Below are 14,043 nucleotides of genomic sequence, written 5' to 3' on the forward strand. Positions count from 1 at the left end.
CACAGCTTAGTAAAAATACTGCAAGCAAAGTCTGCCTTATGATATAATTTCATGCACCAAAGAGATGGAGCGAAAGGTTCAAAGAATAAGTTTTACCTTGAGAGAAGAAGAGTGAAACATTACCTAATGCAGAAATGATCTACAGTCAAGACGTGTTAACCCTGACTTCCACTGATATGATGTCTGCACTCTTGAGATATCCCTCCAGTCTTCTTTTAACACTGAGCTAAAGCACCTGTATCATACCGCAATAACTGTATCTCAAATCAACACACCCGCCATGCCGTCAAAACTGCTTAAACTCTGCGTCTTCCCTGCATTATCTCTATTATTCATACACCACATCTGCAGTTGCAGTACTAGCAAAACTGTGTAACTTGGGAACAGGGATGCTAATTAAAGAACTGCACTCAGAAAGCCTCTTAGGCAGTTTTCACACTTTAAACTGGGGCAGATGAGGCCAGAACAGTTTTATCTATCCAGACTGGTGAAGCTGCCTCATATCAAAGTGTCTGTGATAATCGTCCAGGATAATAACTTTTCCTCCCATTAAAAGCCTGTTCAGTTAGGAGGCGACCTCTAGCTCACCCAGTAAGAGCATGCTGTTTCCTGTCTATCCACTGTCACCTTCAAATAAAGGAAAAAAAGCCCCAAAACATGATCTTAAAAAAAAGCCTGTTCAGTTAGTTTCAGTGTGATGCTGGTTTGCATTCTTCTATGCTCTGTGTGCATCTTTCTGTTTCCTCTCTGGTGTGAATGTAGCACAGGGGAGCATGTGGGATGTGTGATGCAGCCATGTGAGACACAGAAAGGGTATGACAGTGAGAGGAAGAGAGATGCTGTGTCAGGTCTGGTGTTAAATGCAAATATATGTTGTTAAGTGGGTGGCTACAAAGGAAGACAGAAATGTAGAAAAAGAGCAATGGGATACAGAAACGTGGATTTAAAACAACTGCATCTTGTACAATGTAAAGTTTTTTTCTTCTGTCTAAAAGTAAGGCTAAAACTTAATTAGCTAACTGTCATCCTCTGACCTGTAATACACCAAACCCATACGTAGAAAACCATTGATGACCTTTATACCTATACTTAACCATCTCTACTCAAATATTTGTTACCAAGCCAGAGATAGGGACTCGAGTCTGAGACTCGGACTTGAGTCACACTTAAGTTGCACAAACAGCTGACTTCAGACTTGACTCGGACTCGACCCAAAAGACTTCAGACTCTAACAACTTTGGTGATCATCTGACTTTTTATCTAGTGCCTTGTCATGTCAAAATGACATCCCCATCAGTTGTTTGTTTAGTGCCAATTAGCAAATGTTGGAATGCTAACATATTAAACTGAGATAGTGAACATGGTAAATAATATACCTGCTAAACATCAGCATGTGAACTAGAAGCGCAGACTTCCACCAAGGCCAAATACCCTATCTCACAATGTTAATTGAAAAATGATTCATATATCCGCCCCATGATTTGGGTTCACTCCAAAATATAATGGGTTCATCCATGGCCCCTGCTCTGCTTTCCCCTAAATTTCAGGAAAATTGGGCCTGTGGTTTTTCCCTTAATCCTGCTGATTAAACTCAGCAGGATTAAGAAAATCAGTTCAAAAAGATCCTTTTCTAACCATGAGATAGCCGTGTGATATTTGTAGCTGGATGAAGTAGCATATAATCTCACCCAGGGTAGATCAGCCTCAAAAGCTGCAAGGTTTTCTAAAATGTATACATATAATAATGCTCTCACTCTCTGGCAGCACACCTATCGTTTAAAGTCTCCATGGGCCCTATTTTAACGATCTAAGTGCACAGCGTGAAGCGCCTGGCGCAGGTACGTTTAGGGCGTGTACGAATCCACTTTTGCTAGTTTGACACCAGTAAAAAGGGTCTGTGCACCGGATGCATTATTCAAAAGGGTTGTACTTTGTGTCTTATTCATTTATAGGTGTGTTTTGGGCGTAACATGCAATAAACCAATCAGAGTGTCATTTTCCATTCCCTTTAAAAGCCAGGCGCGTTTGTACCTTGGCGCATTGGTATTATGATGGAGGATTTGCACCGTAATATTTTTATTTGTAATGTTTTGCATGTTTGTGTGCTGCTGCGCTTCCCTGTGTGTGTGTGTGTGTGTTTGTGTAACAAGCATAATGTGTGCGCGCTGTGCACGAGCCCAGGCCCATTTTACTAAGGCGCTGTTAAAATAACAATTAAATGCTGTCTACTTTAGACCAGGTTTTTGTTGGTCAATGCCGCGATCATGTCCCGCTGCCTCAAGATAGCAATACATCCAGAATGCACCTGAATACTGCTCCCTGTAAGACCAGCACGCCCATGGACACACAGATGGGTGCAGGTGCATTTGCTATTTAAATGACGTGGGTACTGGACGGTCTTAAAATAGCAAAGACACTTGAGTCGGGCTTTGCGCCGTGCTGTGCCGGGTGCAAGATAGGGCCCCATACTGTTAATAATCCACTTTTTTTTCAAAGATTGTGTCTGATCAAATGTGGAGATGTTGCTGTAATGTGCACAAGGAGTCGGAGAATAGCCTGGCTATCCATCATCCAATCATAAAGGCAGCATGGTGTGTCTGCAGTGTGCGCTCCTTCAGTGCTGCCCCATGGTGTCTTACCTTCACACACACACACGCACACATATGTGTGCATGCTTTCTCCACTATCTTTCTTGATCCCAGTGTGGTTCTTACAAGCTGAAATATTGATGTGAGGAGACTGAAGGTTTGTTTGTTTGTTTTTTTACAAAGAAAATGGCATCATTTGGTCAGTGCTGTGTGTGGAGACACTGACTACGTTTACATGCACATAATATTCCGTTTTTTGCCCTTATTCCGAAAAAGACGATATTCCGACTAAGCTGTTTACATGGCTAATGAAAGTGAATATTCCACTAATATTCCCGTTGACATGTAACGTTACGTTAGCTGTGCAAAATAAAAATAAAAAATTGAAGTCTACCAGCGGTGGCGGACTTGTTGGACTGTGCGAGCACAGCGTCCCTCTTTCATTCCTTCGACCAGCTTCTTGAAAAGGTCGGCGTAGCGATGTGTGCGCATATCAAAAAGCCTGTTGAGATCCAAGTCTTTGATAATGTTTAAAAATAGCTGTGTTTCTCCTTCTTATCGGGTCTGCAGCCTTGCAAACTGTTGGCTGGTTGGTTTGTGTACAGCAATCATAGCAACGCACAGAGCTGACCATAAGCCGTAAACAGGCAAGAGGCCGTAAACTGCAGTAAAAACCCCAATTGAGACGCATATTCCGAATGCGCTGTGTACATGTCCAAAGAATGCCTCGAACACCCGAATAATACCGGAATATCCTACATGTCTTTATCGGAAAATGCTCTGTTCGGAAAAAGGCCTTACTCGGAATATCCAACATCCATATGCTGTTTACATGACCTGTATCAAATTCGGAATATTGATATAATCAGAATAATAGTGGAATATTGGTGTGCATGTTAACATTCTCACCGAGTCTCTGACAGATCAACAGCATGGGTTCATTTCCTGCTCCCGTCTGCATCAGCCGGCTGGAGTTCAGGTGTCTGTGTGGATGTTTTTTGTATATCCACAGTCCATTTCTTTCAGGTTGGATGGTATATTTGTTGTGTTCCTGCGTACTCTTGGCACAGAATCTGCTCTATCCATACTCACTGGTCTCTAGCGCTGTCTGTCTCTGTTTTTCATGCTAAATATCTTCCTTTTCCACTGATGCAAATATTTGCCTCCTACATTAGTCTCCTTTGTAATCGATTAAATAGGATTATGCCAAGAATAGAAATCATCTAATTACAAAAGAGTTGGACATTAAAGTGCTTTTTATTCATATGTGATGCACAAAATAAGATAAATACATCATGATGTTACCTGATGCACTCTGACCACATGTAAGTTTAAATCAGGTTATACTGTAGGTTTAGTTTAACATGCCTTCAAGCTTTAGTAACAGTAGGTTTGTAAGAGCATGAATGAGTTTGAAATACGTCATTTGGAAGCAACTCTGTGTTTTTGCTCCTTCAGTAGCTCCTAAAATGGCTCCGTTATTGTGCGGAAAGATCATACTTTGATCACCTCCTCAAAGTCCTGAGTCTTCATAGCAAATCAGCTTTGCAAAGTGTTCTTCCCCTTCTCCAACACATGCAGCGCTCATATATTTTTCAGCAGCAGAGAGCTTGGGGGAGAGCCAGGTACACTATTAGAGGAATGACTCAGAGTGGGACTAGGTGGCTTCACAGACTGGAGGTAATCCTGGCTCCGCATCCTGAAAATAGCCCGGCTCGTCCTCTCCCGCTTCTCTTCCACTGTTCTCATTTCTCCGCACTTTTTTTTTTCTCACTCCGATACTTTCAGCACCCAGACTTTTTTCTGAATAGTCTTTCCAATAAAGCTCTTTCTTCAGACCCTCTTTATTCCCTTTTCGCCACCCTTTGAAGCAACATTATGGAACATTGGTATTTTTCCGCTTTTGCACCGTAAATACGGACAGCTGTACACATGCATTTGTTATGATTACATTACTCATGATCTCAAGCAAGTGCAACAACACAAGACTCAGCAATCCAGCTAATATTACCTACTAGTCCAACAGCAAGATGGCCAGCTGACGTCTGTCTTGCAGCTTTTTATTTTGCCAAGTTCTCACCAACGACTAAAAGCCGGTCTGAGATTTACTCTTCCTCCGTCACTCTCTTCTTAGCTTCCTCTATATCGTTGACGGTTTCTTCGCCATTATGTCTGTAGAGGCTGCTGAACCCGGTTCCGTTGCCTGCTCGACTGAGCTGACGGCAGCTACAGTTAGCAGCAGTTAGCAATTAGCATGACTTGACTAACAAGCACAGCTTTCTGTCCATCAGGAAACTCCATAAATCAGTGAGAGTCAAGGCAGAGCAGCCACAATACATTAAAGGGAAAACCAGAACACATTTCCTCCCTAAAAAATAATCCTGTTTTACCAAAATCGGTGATAGTGCGTTACACACTTCCACTCCCGGGATACCGTACCCGCTCACCAAAGTTACATGGTGCGAGAACAGGCGTTCAGGGCTTGCAATGGCAATGACAGGCACCATTCTCCCTATACAAGTCAGAGTAGCATCAAAATGATTGTGAAGCTTTAAGGTAAAATATTTACGCAATGTTGCTTTATCTCTTTCTTGAGCCTCTCTAATTTTGTCCTCAACTTTTATTTTTTACTTCTATTTCACTCCCATTTATCTTCACCCTCTTCCCCTTTCCCTTCCTATCCTCCATCCTTCCAAGTAAAGAGGAGATTCTTTTGGGAACAAGTGTGCCTGGACTCGCATGGCATTAAGGGCAAAGACACACAAAGGGAATGGGGGTAGGGAGAAGGAAAGAATTGACTTTCCAGTCGGAGAGGCCATCCAGGGGAGGACTAAGTCTGCCCTCGGGGCTCAGGCCAGATCCTGGTAGGAAAGGCCAGCCAATGACCTTAAGACTCAACTGATCATGTTTTCTATTCAGAGATGAAGCGTTTTATTGGTTTTCATTGGGATGTCAGGGTATTTATTCAGAGGCAAGCTTTGGCCCAGACGGATCAGAAAGTTGTCAGAGACCTGTTTGGTGTATCCGATGGAAGCTTTGTAAGAGTGTGTTACACTTTGTGTGTGTGTGTCTACATGTGTGGGTATATGTCTGTGAATGTGAGCCTAACCCTGTTTGCCCTTCACGAGGAGAATAGCGCAGCATCCCCTCTGGCATTTCAGTGAGATGGAGAAGTAACAGGATGAGAGACGCTCAGAAAAAGGGGACGTATCACAACACACACATACACAAACGCACAGAGTACCATTGGCTGGCTGGCAGCCATGACAGATGGGGGAGTTCAGTTCACAGGGGGTTGCCATGGAAACCAGCATCAGTGCTACCCTGAGCTTCTCCGCTCTGCATAAAGCCGCCATACAGAAAGGCACACACTCTGCAGAGGAGTGCAGCGTGGGCAGCAGGAGCCTTTTGCTCCTTGTTTATGACTTGTTGTTGCGCAACAAGTCGGTGTCACCAGGTTCACGTCTCATTTCCTAATTTTAGATTTTAGGGAAGGAGATTGCGGGAATCCAACAGTGATTGCACTTAATGGATTTGTTTACGAACTGCAAAGGCAGCCACGATCAGTGACTGTCTGTGAGAAATGTCATGACGAGCACTTGACTGAACAGAAAGAAACGCATGTTTATTAACACCCCTCCTCTCTGAGCACATTTACATTTACATTACATCTTTCTCCCACTCGCTCTCGACCAAAGGGCTATTATCACATTCATCATCTCATTCCCCTTCACATTTACATCACATTACGTTTTCCTCTCTCTTTCTCTCTCTGAACTGCAATTTTCTGCCTACAACTCCTCACTCTTTGAGTTCCGTCATCGATCCTGTTTAAGAGCAAACGAGGCAAAGCACCCGTCCGCCCAGAAAGGATCTAACTAGATGTGACAGGCACTAAAAGCCAATCCAGCAAGGCAACGCCATATGGATCATTACTTCAACAGCGCTCCTGCTTGATTTCCTCTCCGTTATTCATCTTAATTTTCTTAGTGTGCATGCTGAAACATGCACACAGATAGGGTTTTAGAACATACAGCAGCATAATCCTGCACATATACTATTATTCTCTCCCACACACACATTCCTGTATCATCACAGCATCATACTCTCCTACATACATTCTCATAAAACAAACAACTGTATATGATTTGTGGTGAATGTCAAAGGTGACCCTAAACTTATCGTGGCTTTATTCAAATGCTCCTTGTAGATTAAATGTATCTTTACTGTGCCACTGAGCAGATACATGCTTTGTTTTCAACAAAGCTGTAAACCAATCAGGAACTGAACATTTAGGGCCCTATTTTAACGTTTTAAGCGCCTGGCGCAGGTGCGTTTAGGGCGTGTCCAAATCCACTTTTGCTAGTTTGACGGCGGAAAAAAGGGTCCGTGTGCCGGGCGCATGGTTCAAAAGGGTTGTACTTAGTGCCTTCATTAATTCATAGGTGTGTTTTGGGCGTCACATGCAATAAACCAATCAGAGTGTCATCTCCCATTCCCTTTAAAAGCCAGGCGCGTTTGGACCTTGGCGCATTGCTATTATGATGGCGGATTTGCACCGTAATATTTTTATTTGTAATCTTTTCATGTTTGTGCGCTTCCCTGTGTGTGTGTGTGTAACAAGCATAGTGTGCACGAGCCTAGGTGCATTTTACTAATGCGCTGTTAAAATAATAAATAAATAAATAAATAATGAAATGCTGCGTTATTGACTTTAGACCAGGTTTTTGTTGGTCAATGACGCGATCACTTCCCGCTGCCTCGAGATAGCAATACGCCAATTGTTCACCTGAACACACCTCCCTGTAAGACCAGCACGCCCATGGGCGCACAGATAGGCGCAGGTGCATTTACTATTTAAACGACGCGGGCGCTGGACGGGAAATTGACAACTGCATCAGTCTTAAACTAGCAAAGACACTCGCGTCAGGCTTCATCCACTTTGCTTTTTTTGCTGAGAGTAGATGAGAAGTTTTGATACCACTCTTATGTCTGTAAGGTAAATATAAAGCTACAGCCGTTAGCCGTTAGCTAAACCTCTCTGTCCAGTGGATCATAAACAAGCAGCTGGTCGAGTCATTTCAGTTTGAGTCAATTCATTTATTTATATAACCTCATCAACTAAATAGTTCTATTGGAGAATCTCTGAGCCAACAAAGAACTATCACACATCTTAATCTAATCCTTATCCTAAAGTTTTCCCTCATATACACTGTCATTTATCTCCTTGGCAATTCACAATTGGCATCTGTTTTGCATTATAATCTTATGAAGTAAACCGTGTTCTCAAAAATGTCCTGAATGCTTCTTTTAAACGCCACCGCCGATGTTTTTTTTTTTTTTTCTGCAGCTCAGAGCACCTTTTTGAAGTTGAAAAATGGTCAACTTTTCTGAAAAAACGCCATACGTCAAGCGCTTTTTTTTGACAGCGGAGTAGCAAGACCTGTCGTTTCCATAACAACAAGATGGAAATGGAGAAGGTATCAGAGCGAGTTTTATGATGTGACTGGGTGCTCCTTGTTTAGGGAACTCCCTTTGTTATATCAAACGTTAGTAGTAGCACCGCTCCCTCTCTTTGGTCATTCTCTAGATCGCTCGAGTGCTGTTTTATCTAGCACCGCTCCACATAGCACTCTTGGATACTGTAGCAGTAGCTGTTGTTATAACAACAAAAAACGCTTCCAACTTTCTTTTTTTTTTTTTTACAAAAGCCCCCTAGTCAATTTTTCCTTGTCAAAAAAGAAGCCCAGTCTGATCATGTCCTTAGACATATTTTCCATCTCATTTGCAAACAAAGTCATCCTTGCTTATATATAATATCAATCTTAGTCTCAGTCTGACAAAACTGCTGTAAAGGGTGTAATGGTATGTGTGTAATAATGTGATCGTATGCATGAGTAAGAATTAATTGAGTTTATTCAAAAGTACAGATGTGTGTTTTTGTGTGTGAGCAAGCGCCCCAAACAAAGTCTGATATATAAAATAAAAAAGTGTGTGAGAGAGTATGACTGTCAATACTGTGTGTGTGTGTGTGTGTGTGTGTGTGTGAGAGAGAGAGACCGGGTCACTAATGGATCTACATATTTTATCCCTGTGCATTAAACTATGACTGAATGTAATGTGAAGCCACTGAGGAAAGCTGCTTATACATTAGGGCTGCAGTAATGAGAGTATATAAACAAACCGTTTATGTGCATAAATGTTTATTCCGTGATGATTTCTTTACAAAATGTGCTATAACCTATCTTTCTGTCCCTCCATCATTTATTTTCTCCCTGCAGTGAGAAGAGGAAGCTGCAGGTGAACATCGTGAGTCCCATCCAGTGCAGCATGAGCGGGAGGAAGTGCACGGTCATCGTCGAGCCCAAGATCAACCAATCGCAGCCAGACTTCACCAAGAGCCGATCTGGTTACATCCTGGCTGTTCCTGGCAACTAAAATAGGCCAAATGAAAAAGAAATAAAACAGTGACAGCTGATTTCCAAACCAGGCCGGGATGATGATGATGATTCACTTCTCTTTTTCTTTTTTTTTTGCCGAGCTGCTGATAATGTGACGATTTAAATAGCAGCTCTGTAGGAGGATTGTGGTATTGAATCCATAATGTATGCAAAGCCATGCCAAATTTGACCTGTTTAGTAGATTTCTTTGCAGTGTTACTATAAACGGCAAGTGCACAATGCGCCTACATGTAAGATGCTATTAGCTAAACAGGTTTTATAATATGCACTACAGGATAATGTTCTTTCTTTAAAAAAAATCCAAATTACAAATGATTTGCTTTGTGCAATATTTACTTTATTTTAGATGGAATATTGTGGTAGTCAAGGTGAGAGGAGATTATGCAGCAACTGTTTTCTGAACCACTGATTGCATAATAGGAAAAAAAAAATCCAAAGGCTTTACAGTAATTTATAATCTGTGCAGCTCCACGTGTAGGAGGCGGGGCACCATCAAAAGTGAAACCCCCCCCCCGGAAGTAAGATGATATTTCCGTATGCTTTTTCAGATACTAGATTGATGATCTGCTTGATATGTGTTTAAGGAATAATAACGTAAACAAATTTAATTAAAGGCTTACCTACAAACATGGTAAATGAAAGAAATTGCAGCGACCACTTTTTTTTCCCCAATCACATATGAAAACAGCGACATGTGATTCAGCGGTTCAGTCAGTGTCTGAGGCACAAACTCCAAATTCACTGTTAGTTTGTTAGTCACAAGATGTCGCCCAGGATGTGTTGAGCGTATCCTGAACATCGCAACCTGCTACATGCAAAGTGTTCAAAATCTATTAATTTAAATCCTGCTTTGTATACTCTCTACTGCAATGTGTACTTTTATAATATACTATAATACTGCTTATATAGTAAAGGTTAGAATATACTTTATGTGACAGCACTATACTGCATTTAGTATAAAAAGAGATGCTATAACTAAAACTGAATAACTCTAGTTTAGTAGCAGAGTTTTGTTGGCCAGTACTGTATAATCCCACGTGAACTCCAGCCCCTGAACATAGTCTCATTTGCTGTCTTTGTGTTGAGTGAATAGCCTAATGAATTGTAGCGTTCCTTTGACAAACCCCCTTCATCAGAGAGAAAGCGAGTGTGAGACTACGACTGTGTGTGCTGTATGTGTGTTGATTAGCTCTTTTGAGCTCTCCTCTTGTTGGCTCGGAGACTGAGAGCCTGTCCGCTGGCCACAGTGACGGAGGGAAGACAGAGGCTCACGGGGTGGGAAGTCTGGAATCAGACTGCTGTCCTAGTTTACCTCCTTGTCTAATGATGGGAAGGACTTTTTGTGGACTGTTTGGAGACTTGATTTGCATCTGCTCAACCTAAACTCCCTTCGCAGTTCTTTTTTTAAAACCAAATCACACCAATCAAATCATCAGCACTCCGAGATCGGTTTGTACTGTTCTCACAAGCTGTCGGCTGTGTTGAACATTTTCACTCTGTTTTCATCCTTTGGTAAGTGTTAGCACATTAGAATATGTTTTCTTTTTCTAGCCATTGAAGGAAATGTGTGGCAGTAGTACAGAAGTTCATGAGATGGGGGATGTCTGGCTAATTTTAACATCCATCCACAGATTGAGTTCATAAGGCGTAATTATTTGTTCTTGTGTAAGGTTTTTGCTGCTCTTTAACCAACCTAATTATTCTGACTTTAAAAGTGCATTCTTGGCCTTTGAAACAGCAGTTGAGAAAAAAATGTCTTCACAAGGTAGCATGTAGAGCTAACATCTAACATGCTGGTCAGCCAGGCCCACACAAACGCTACTCAGTTAGCGGACAAGTCTATGTTCTGAGGGTCAATGTCATCGTATTATGACACATTAAAGGTGCTGTAGGTAGGCTTGTGAAGATCCAGGACTTAGGCAAAAAAATTTGAACATCGACAACTTCTCAGTCCCTCCCCCCCTTTCTGCTAAAGCCCAAAACGGTCTCCTAAGCCCCTCCCCCCACAAGGGAGAATGAATGTGTGTGCATGAGCAGTGATTGACACGCAGTTAGACACCCCCCCCTGGCCCTGATTGGTGCATCTGAACAGGGAGCGGTGGATTTTTGCAAATCACACTACAGGCTGTAGGTGGAGCCAGAGGAGCTGGATTTTTATTTTTAATGACCTGCTTCATGTCGTTCTACTGGAACATAGGGTCAGTTTCAGCAGATATGACAGAAAGTTAGTTTTAGAAGTCTTACCTACTGCACCTTTTAAACAGACCTTTTAAAGGGTTCTATTTTCTCAGCAATGTTATTTCCCCTGGTTTCCCTCCTTAGTCCTTAGTGCTCAGAAAACATTTAATTTTCCCATCAACATTTTCATGACAACTGGACAACCTTCAACCACTAATGAAGATCATGTGACGTGGTCGAAAGCCCCTGAACAGCAAATTAATGATTGCCTCTTTGCACAAAACATCCTCATTGGTGAATTTGGATGGAACGGATCTATAGAACGTTTTTGTTAATTTAATGCTGAAATGAACTGCAATATTCCTACTTGATAACGTGACGGTAAATTCTTAGGGCGAAGAAAACCAGAACTGTATCATCCCTCTACCCACAGAGACTTGGCTGTATTGTCTCGGAGTAAAGACTAAGTAAAGAACACTGACTGTGGGCTGAGGAACGACAGCCCAGGGTTATGAATCGGAGCTCCCTCGGTGTCTGGTCTAGTTGAAGAGGCAGTCTTGTTAGCAATCATTCTAATTGTGCCCGAGTGTTGTATGAACAAGTCATTTATCTTAATTACAAAGCGAGTGCCCCGGTTTTTTTGAAGAAGCTAACTGTACCTCGCTGCTTTGTGGTGGCTGACTTTGTCCCGACACATCGATGCAGAAAAGAATTGTTTGGGGAAACTGGTGCATTCGTAGTGTGGATTAGGGAAGTGACATTGGTAGCATTAATAGATGGGTTTTCTAAGCAGCTCAGGAGCAGGGGCTGCGTGCGTGCGTGCGTGCGTGCGGACCATAAAACTGCAGCTCTCCGTATCCTTCAGCATGGTAATCTTGCGAAGGGCTTCTCCTCCTCCTCTGCTCTGTTATGCACCGCTCATCATTAGGATGGACTCCGTGTCACTTCTCACTTCAGCGCTTCTCTCTAAGGCAAAAAGGGGGTTTCGTGAACAAAGCCTCACTTGGCCTCGTCTCCTCCACTCCCTCTGCTTTCTTTTCCTCTCTCCACCCCTCCCTCCTTTTTCCATTTTCTTTCCTCTGTCAAATTACTTTGCTCAGTTTGGCTGACTGTACCGTCCTGCAGGGCAGTGAACGTTTTCTCTTTTTTTTTTTGGTTTTCTCCTTCTTTCCGTCCTGTGCCCAGGAGGCGTGGAAATAAAAAGGGAAACTACACCAGCAACAAGGCATGTCGAACAATAGGAGTATCATGCAGTAACAAAAACAAAAAAGATGAGACAAAGATGAGTATATTAACCTGAAATGTAAATACTGTGGACGTAAATCTTAAAAAAAAAAAAATTTAAAAAAACTGCTCACAAGTATATATTTAATTCTAATTATTTTTTTTATTTTTTTTTTAAAGGCTCAATAGTTTTCTTAAACAGCTGGTCACTGTAGTTTTAGCAAATGTTACTCAAACAGGAGCTAATATTGTGTTTGTTTGGGACTGTTTTCAGCAGCAGATTAATCCACATTTGGTGCTCTTGGGAGTATTTGTGGCAGCAGGATGGTGTGTGGGGGATTGAGTCAAAATAAACTACAGTGTTTGTGTTCATGGTGATGAAGGAACATGTCACCCAGTGCAACAGTGTGGCTCACTGATGTGTTTTTAATAACAATGGAGCTGCTACGGCACAGAGGAAGAAGATACTTCAGACTTTGATAGACACACAATACTTTATTTTATGTTATTTTACTGTTGGAATATGGCATATCATCAGATTTATCCTTTAATGATTTGTTTTTGGTGTTCAAACTGAATCAGCAAAGATTACTTTTCCATTATGCTTATTGATGGCAAGTTCAAAACTCACAAGCGTTTCCTTATTACTCCTTTATGAATGGGCCTAAAAGATTATCAAATATGAATGTTAACACTAGGAGACGTGTGCCATTGTGTTCTCCCCTTTAATGTTTTCCATAGAGGGATCTTTTAAAGCTTTCACAACAACACAACTCTATTATCAAGCCCGTCCATTTTAGCCAAAGGGTAACAACTTCCATTATCTTTTCCATAATTTATTCCATGCTTTGGCTTTGTGCAAAAATGTGTATGTATGCACCACTCATTCCGTATGTGCCTAATTTTATATTACGTTTATATGTTGCATATCTGTGATTACATACCATAAATATTCTGTAATATCCAGACCAATTCAAAAAGGAACTTTCCTGTTGTATTGCTATTTTTTGTGCTAATGTATTCTGTATAAATGCATTCCATAATGTTCCATAATGAAACATGTTTCATTAATCATTTTATTAATAAATGTATTTGCATCAATAGCTGCTGCTTTCTACATTGTCTAGGTTTGTTCACTGATGTGTGGGTGATCAGATGGAACAGTTGGAAGTCATGTGTGTGGCCAGGACTGATGTTATGTTGACTCAAATGTTTCCTGAGGCCACCCGTACGCTAAACGTGCGACGCGGTAATAGTTGTTAATCCACCCACTAACCGCTGTTTCAGCGGCTGACGTTGAGACGGCTAAAACCCCTTGCAGTTGGCATGACAAGGCTGCTTCCCACTGCCAATGTGTCAGCCATCACCAGATACCTCAGCAGGGCTTTATAATCCACTGGTTGATGAATGACTATCTGCTGCAAAGAGTGGAGTGACTGTTTTTTTCCCCAAGGGCAGTGACTAAGTACGGCAGCATTGACTGACCTGGTGGTTAAATAAATGGGAGTTAATGGACACAGAGTGATGTGCAAAGAGTGAACTGACCCAAACTTGTGTTTGTGGGGGGGGCTCTCAGCACTGACTCAATACCA

The 14,043-nt window shown here is 41.8% G+C and overlaps 1 protein-coding gene across 1 annotated transcript in view; it reads left to right on the top strand.

Annotated features, from left to right (window-relative positions):
• myo1d (myosin 1D) overlaps positions 1-13,554 on the top strand; it is a 111,013-nt gene extending 97,459 nt beyond the window's left edge. The window contains exon 22 of the mRNA XM_078280017.1: positions 8,870-13,554. Coding sequence (XP_078136143.1) covers positions 8,870-9,026 — 157 coding nt within the window. The 3' untranslated portion in view covers positions 9,027-13,554. The remainder of the gene's footprint in view (positions 1-8,869) is intronic.
• The last annotated feature ends 489 nt before the right edge of the window (positions 13,555-14,043 follow it).

This window comes from Sander vitreus, chromosome 21 (assembly GCF_031162955.1).
Source record: "Sander vitreus isolate 19-12246 chromosome 21, sanVit1, whole genome shotgun sequence".
In the NCBI taxonomy this organism is placed as follows: domain Eukaryota; kingdom Metazoa; phylum Chordata; class Actinopteri; order Perciformes; family Percidae; genus Sander; species Sander vitreus.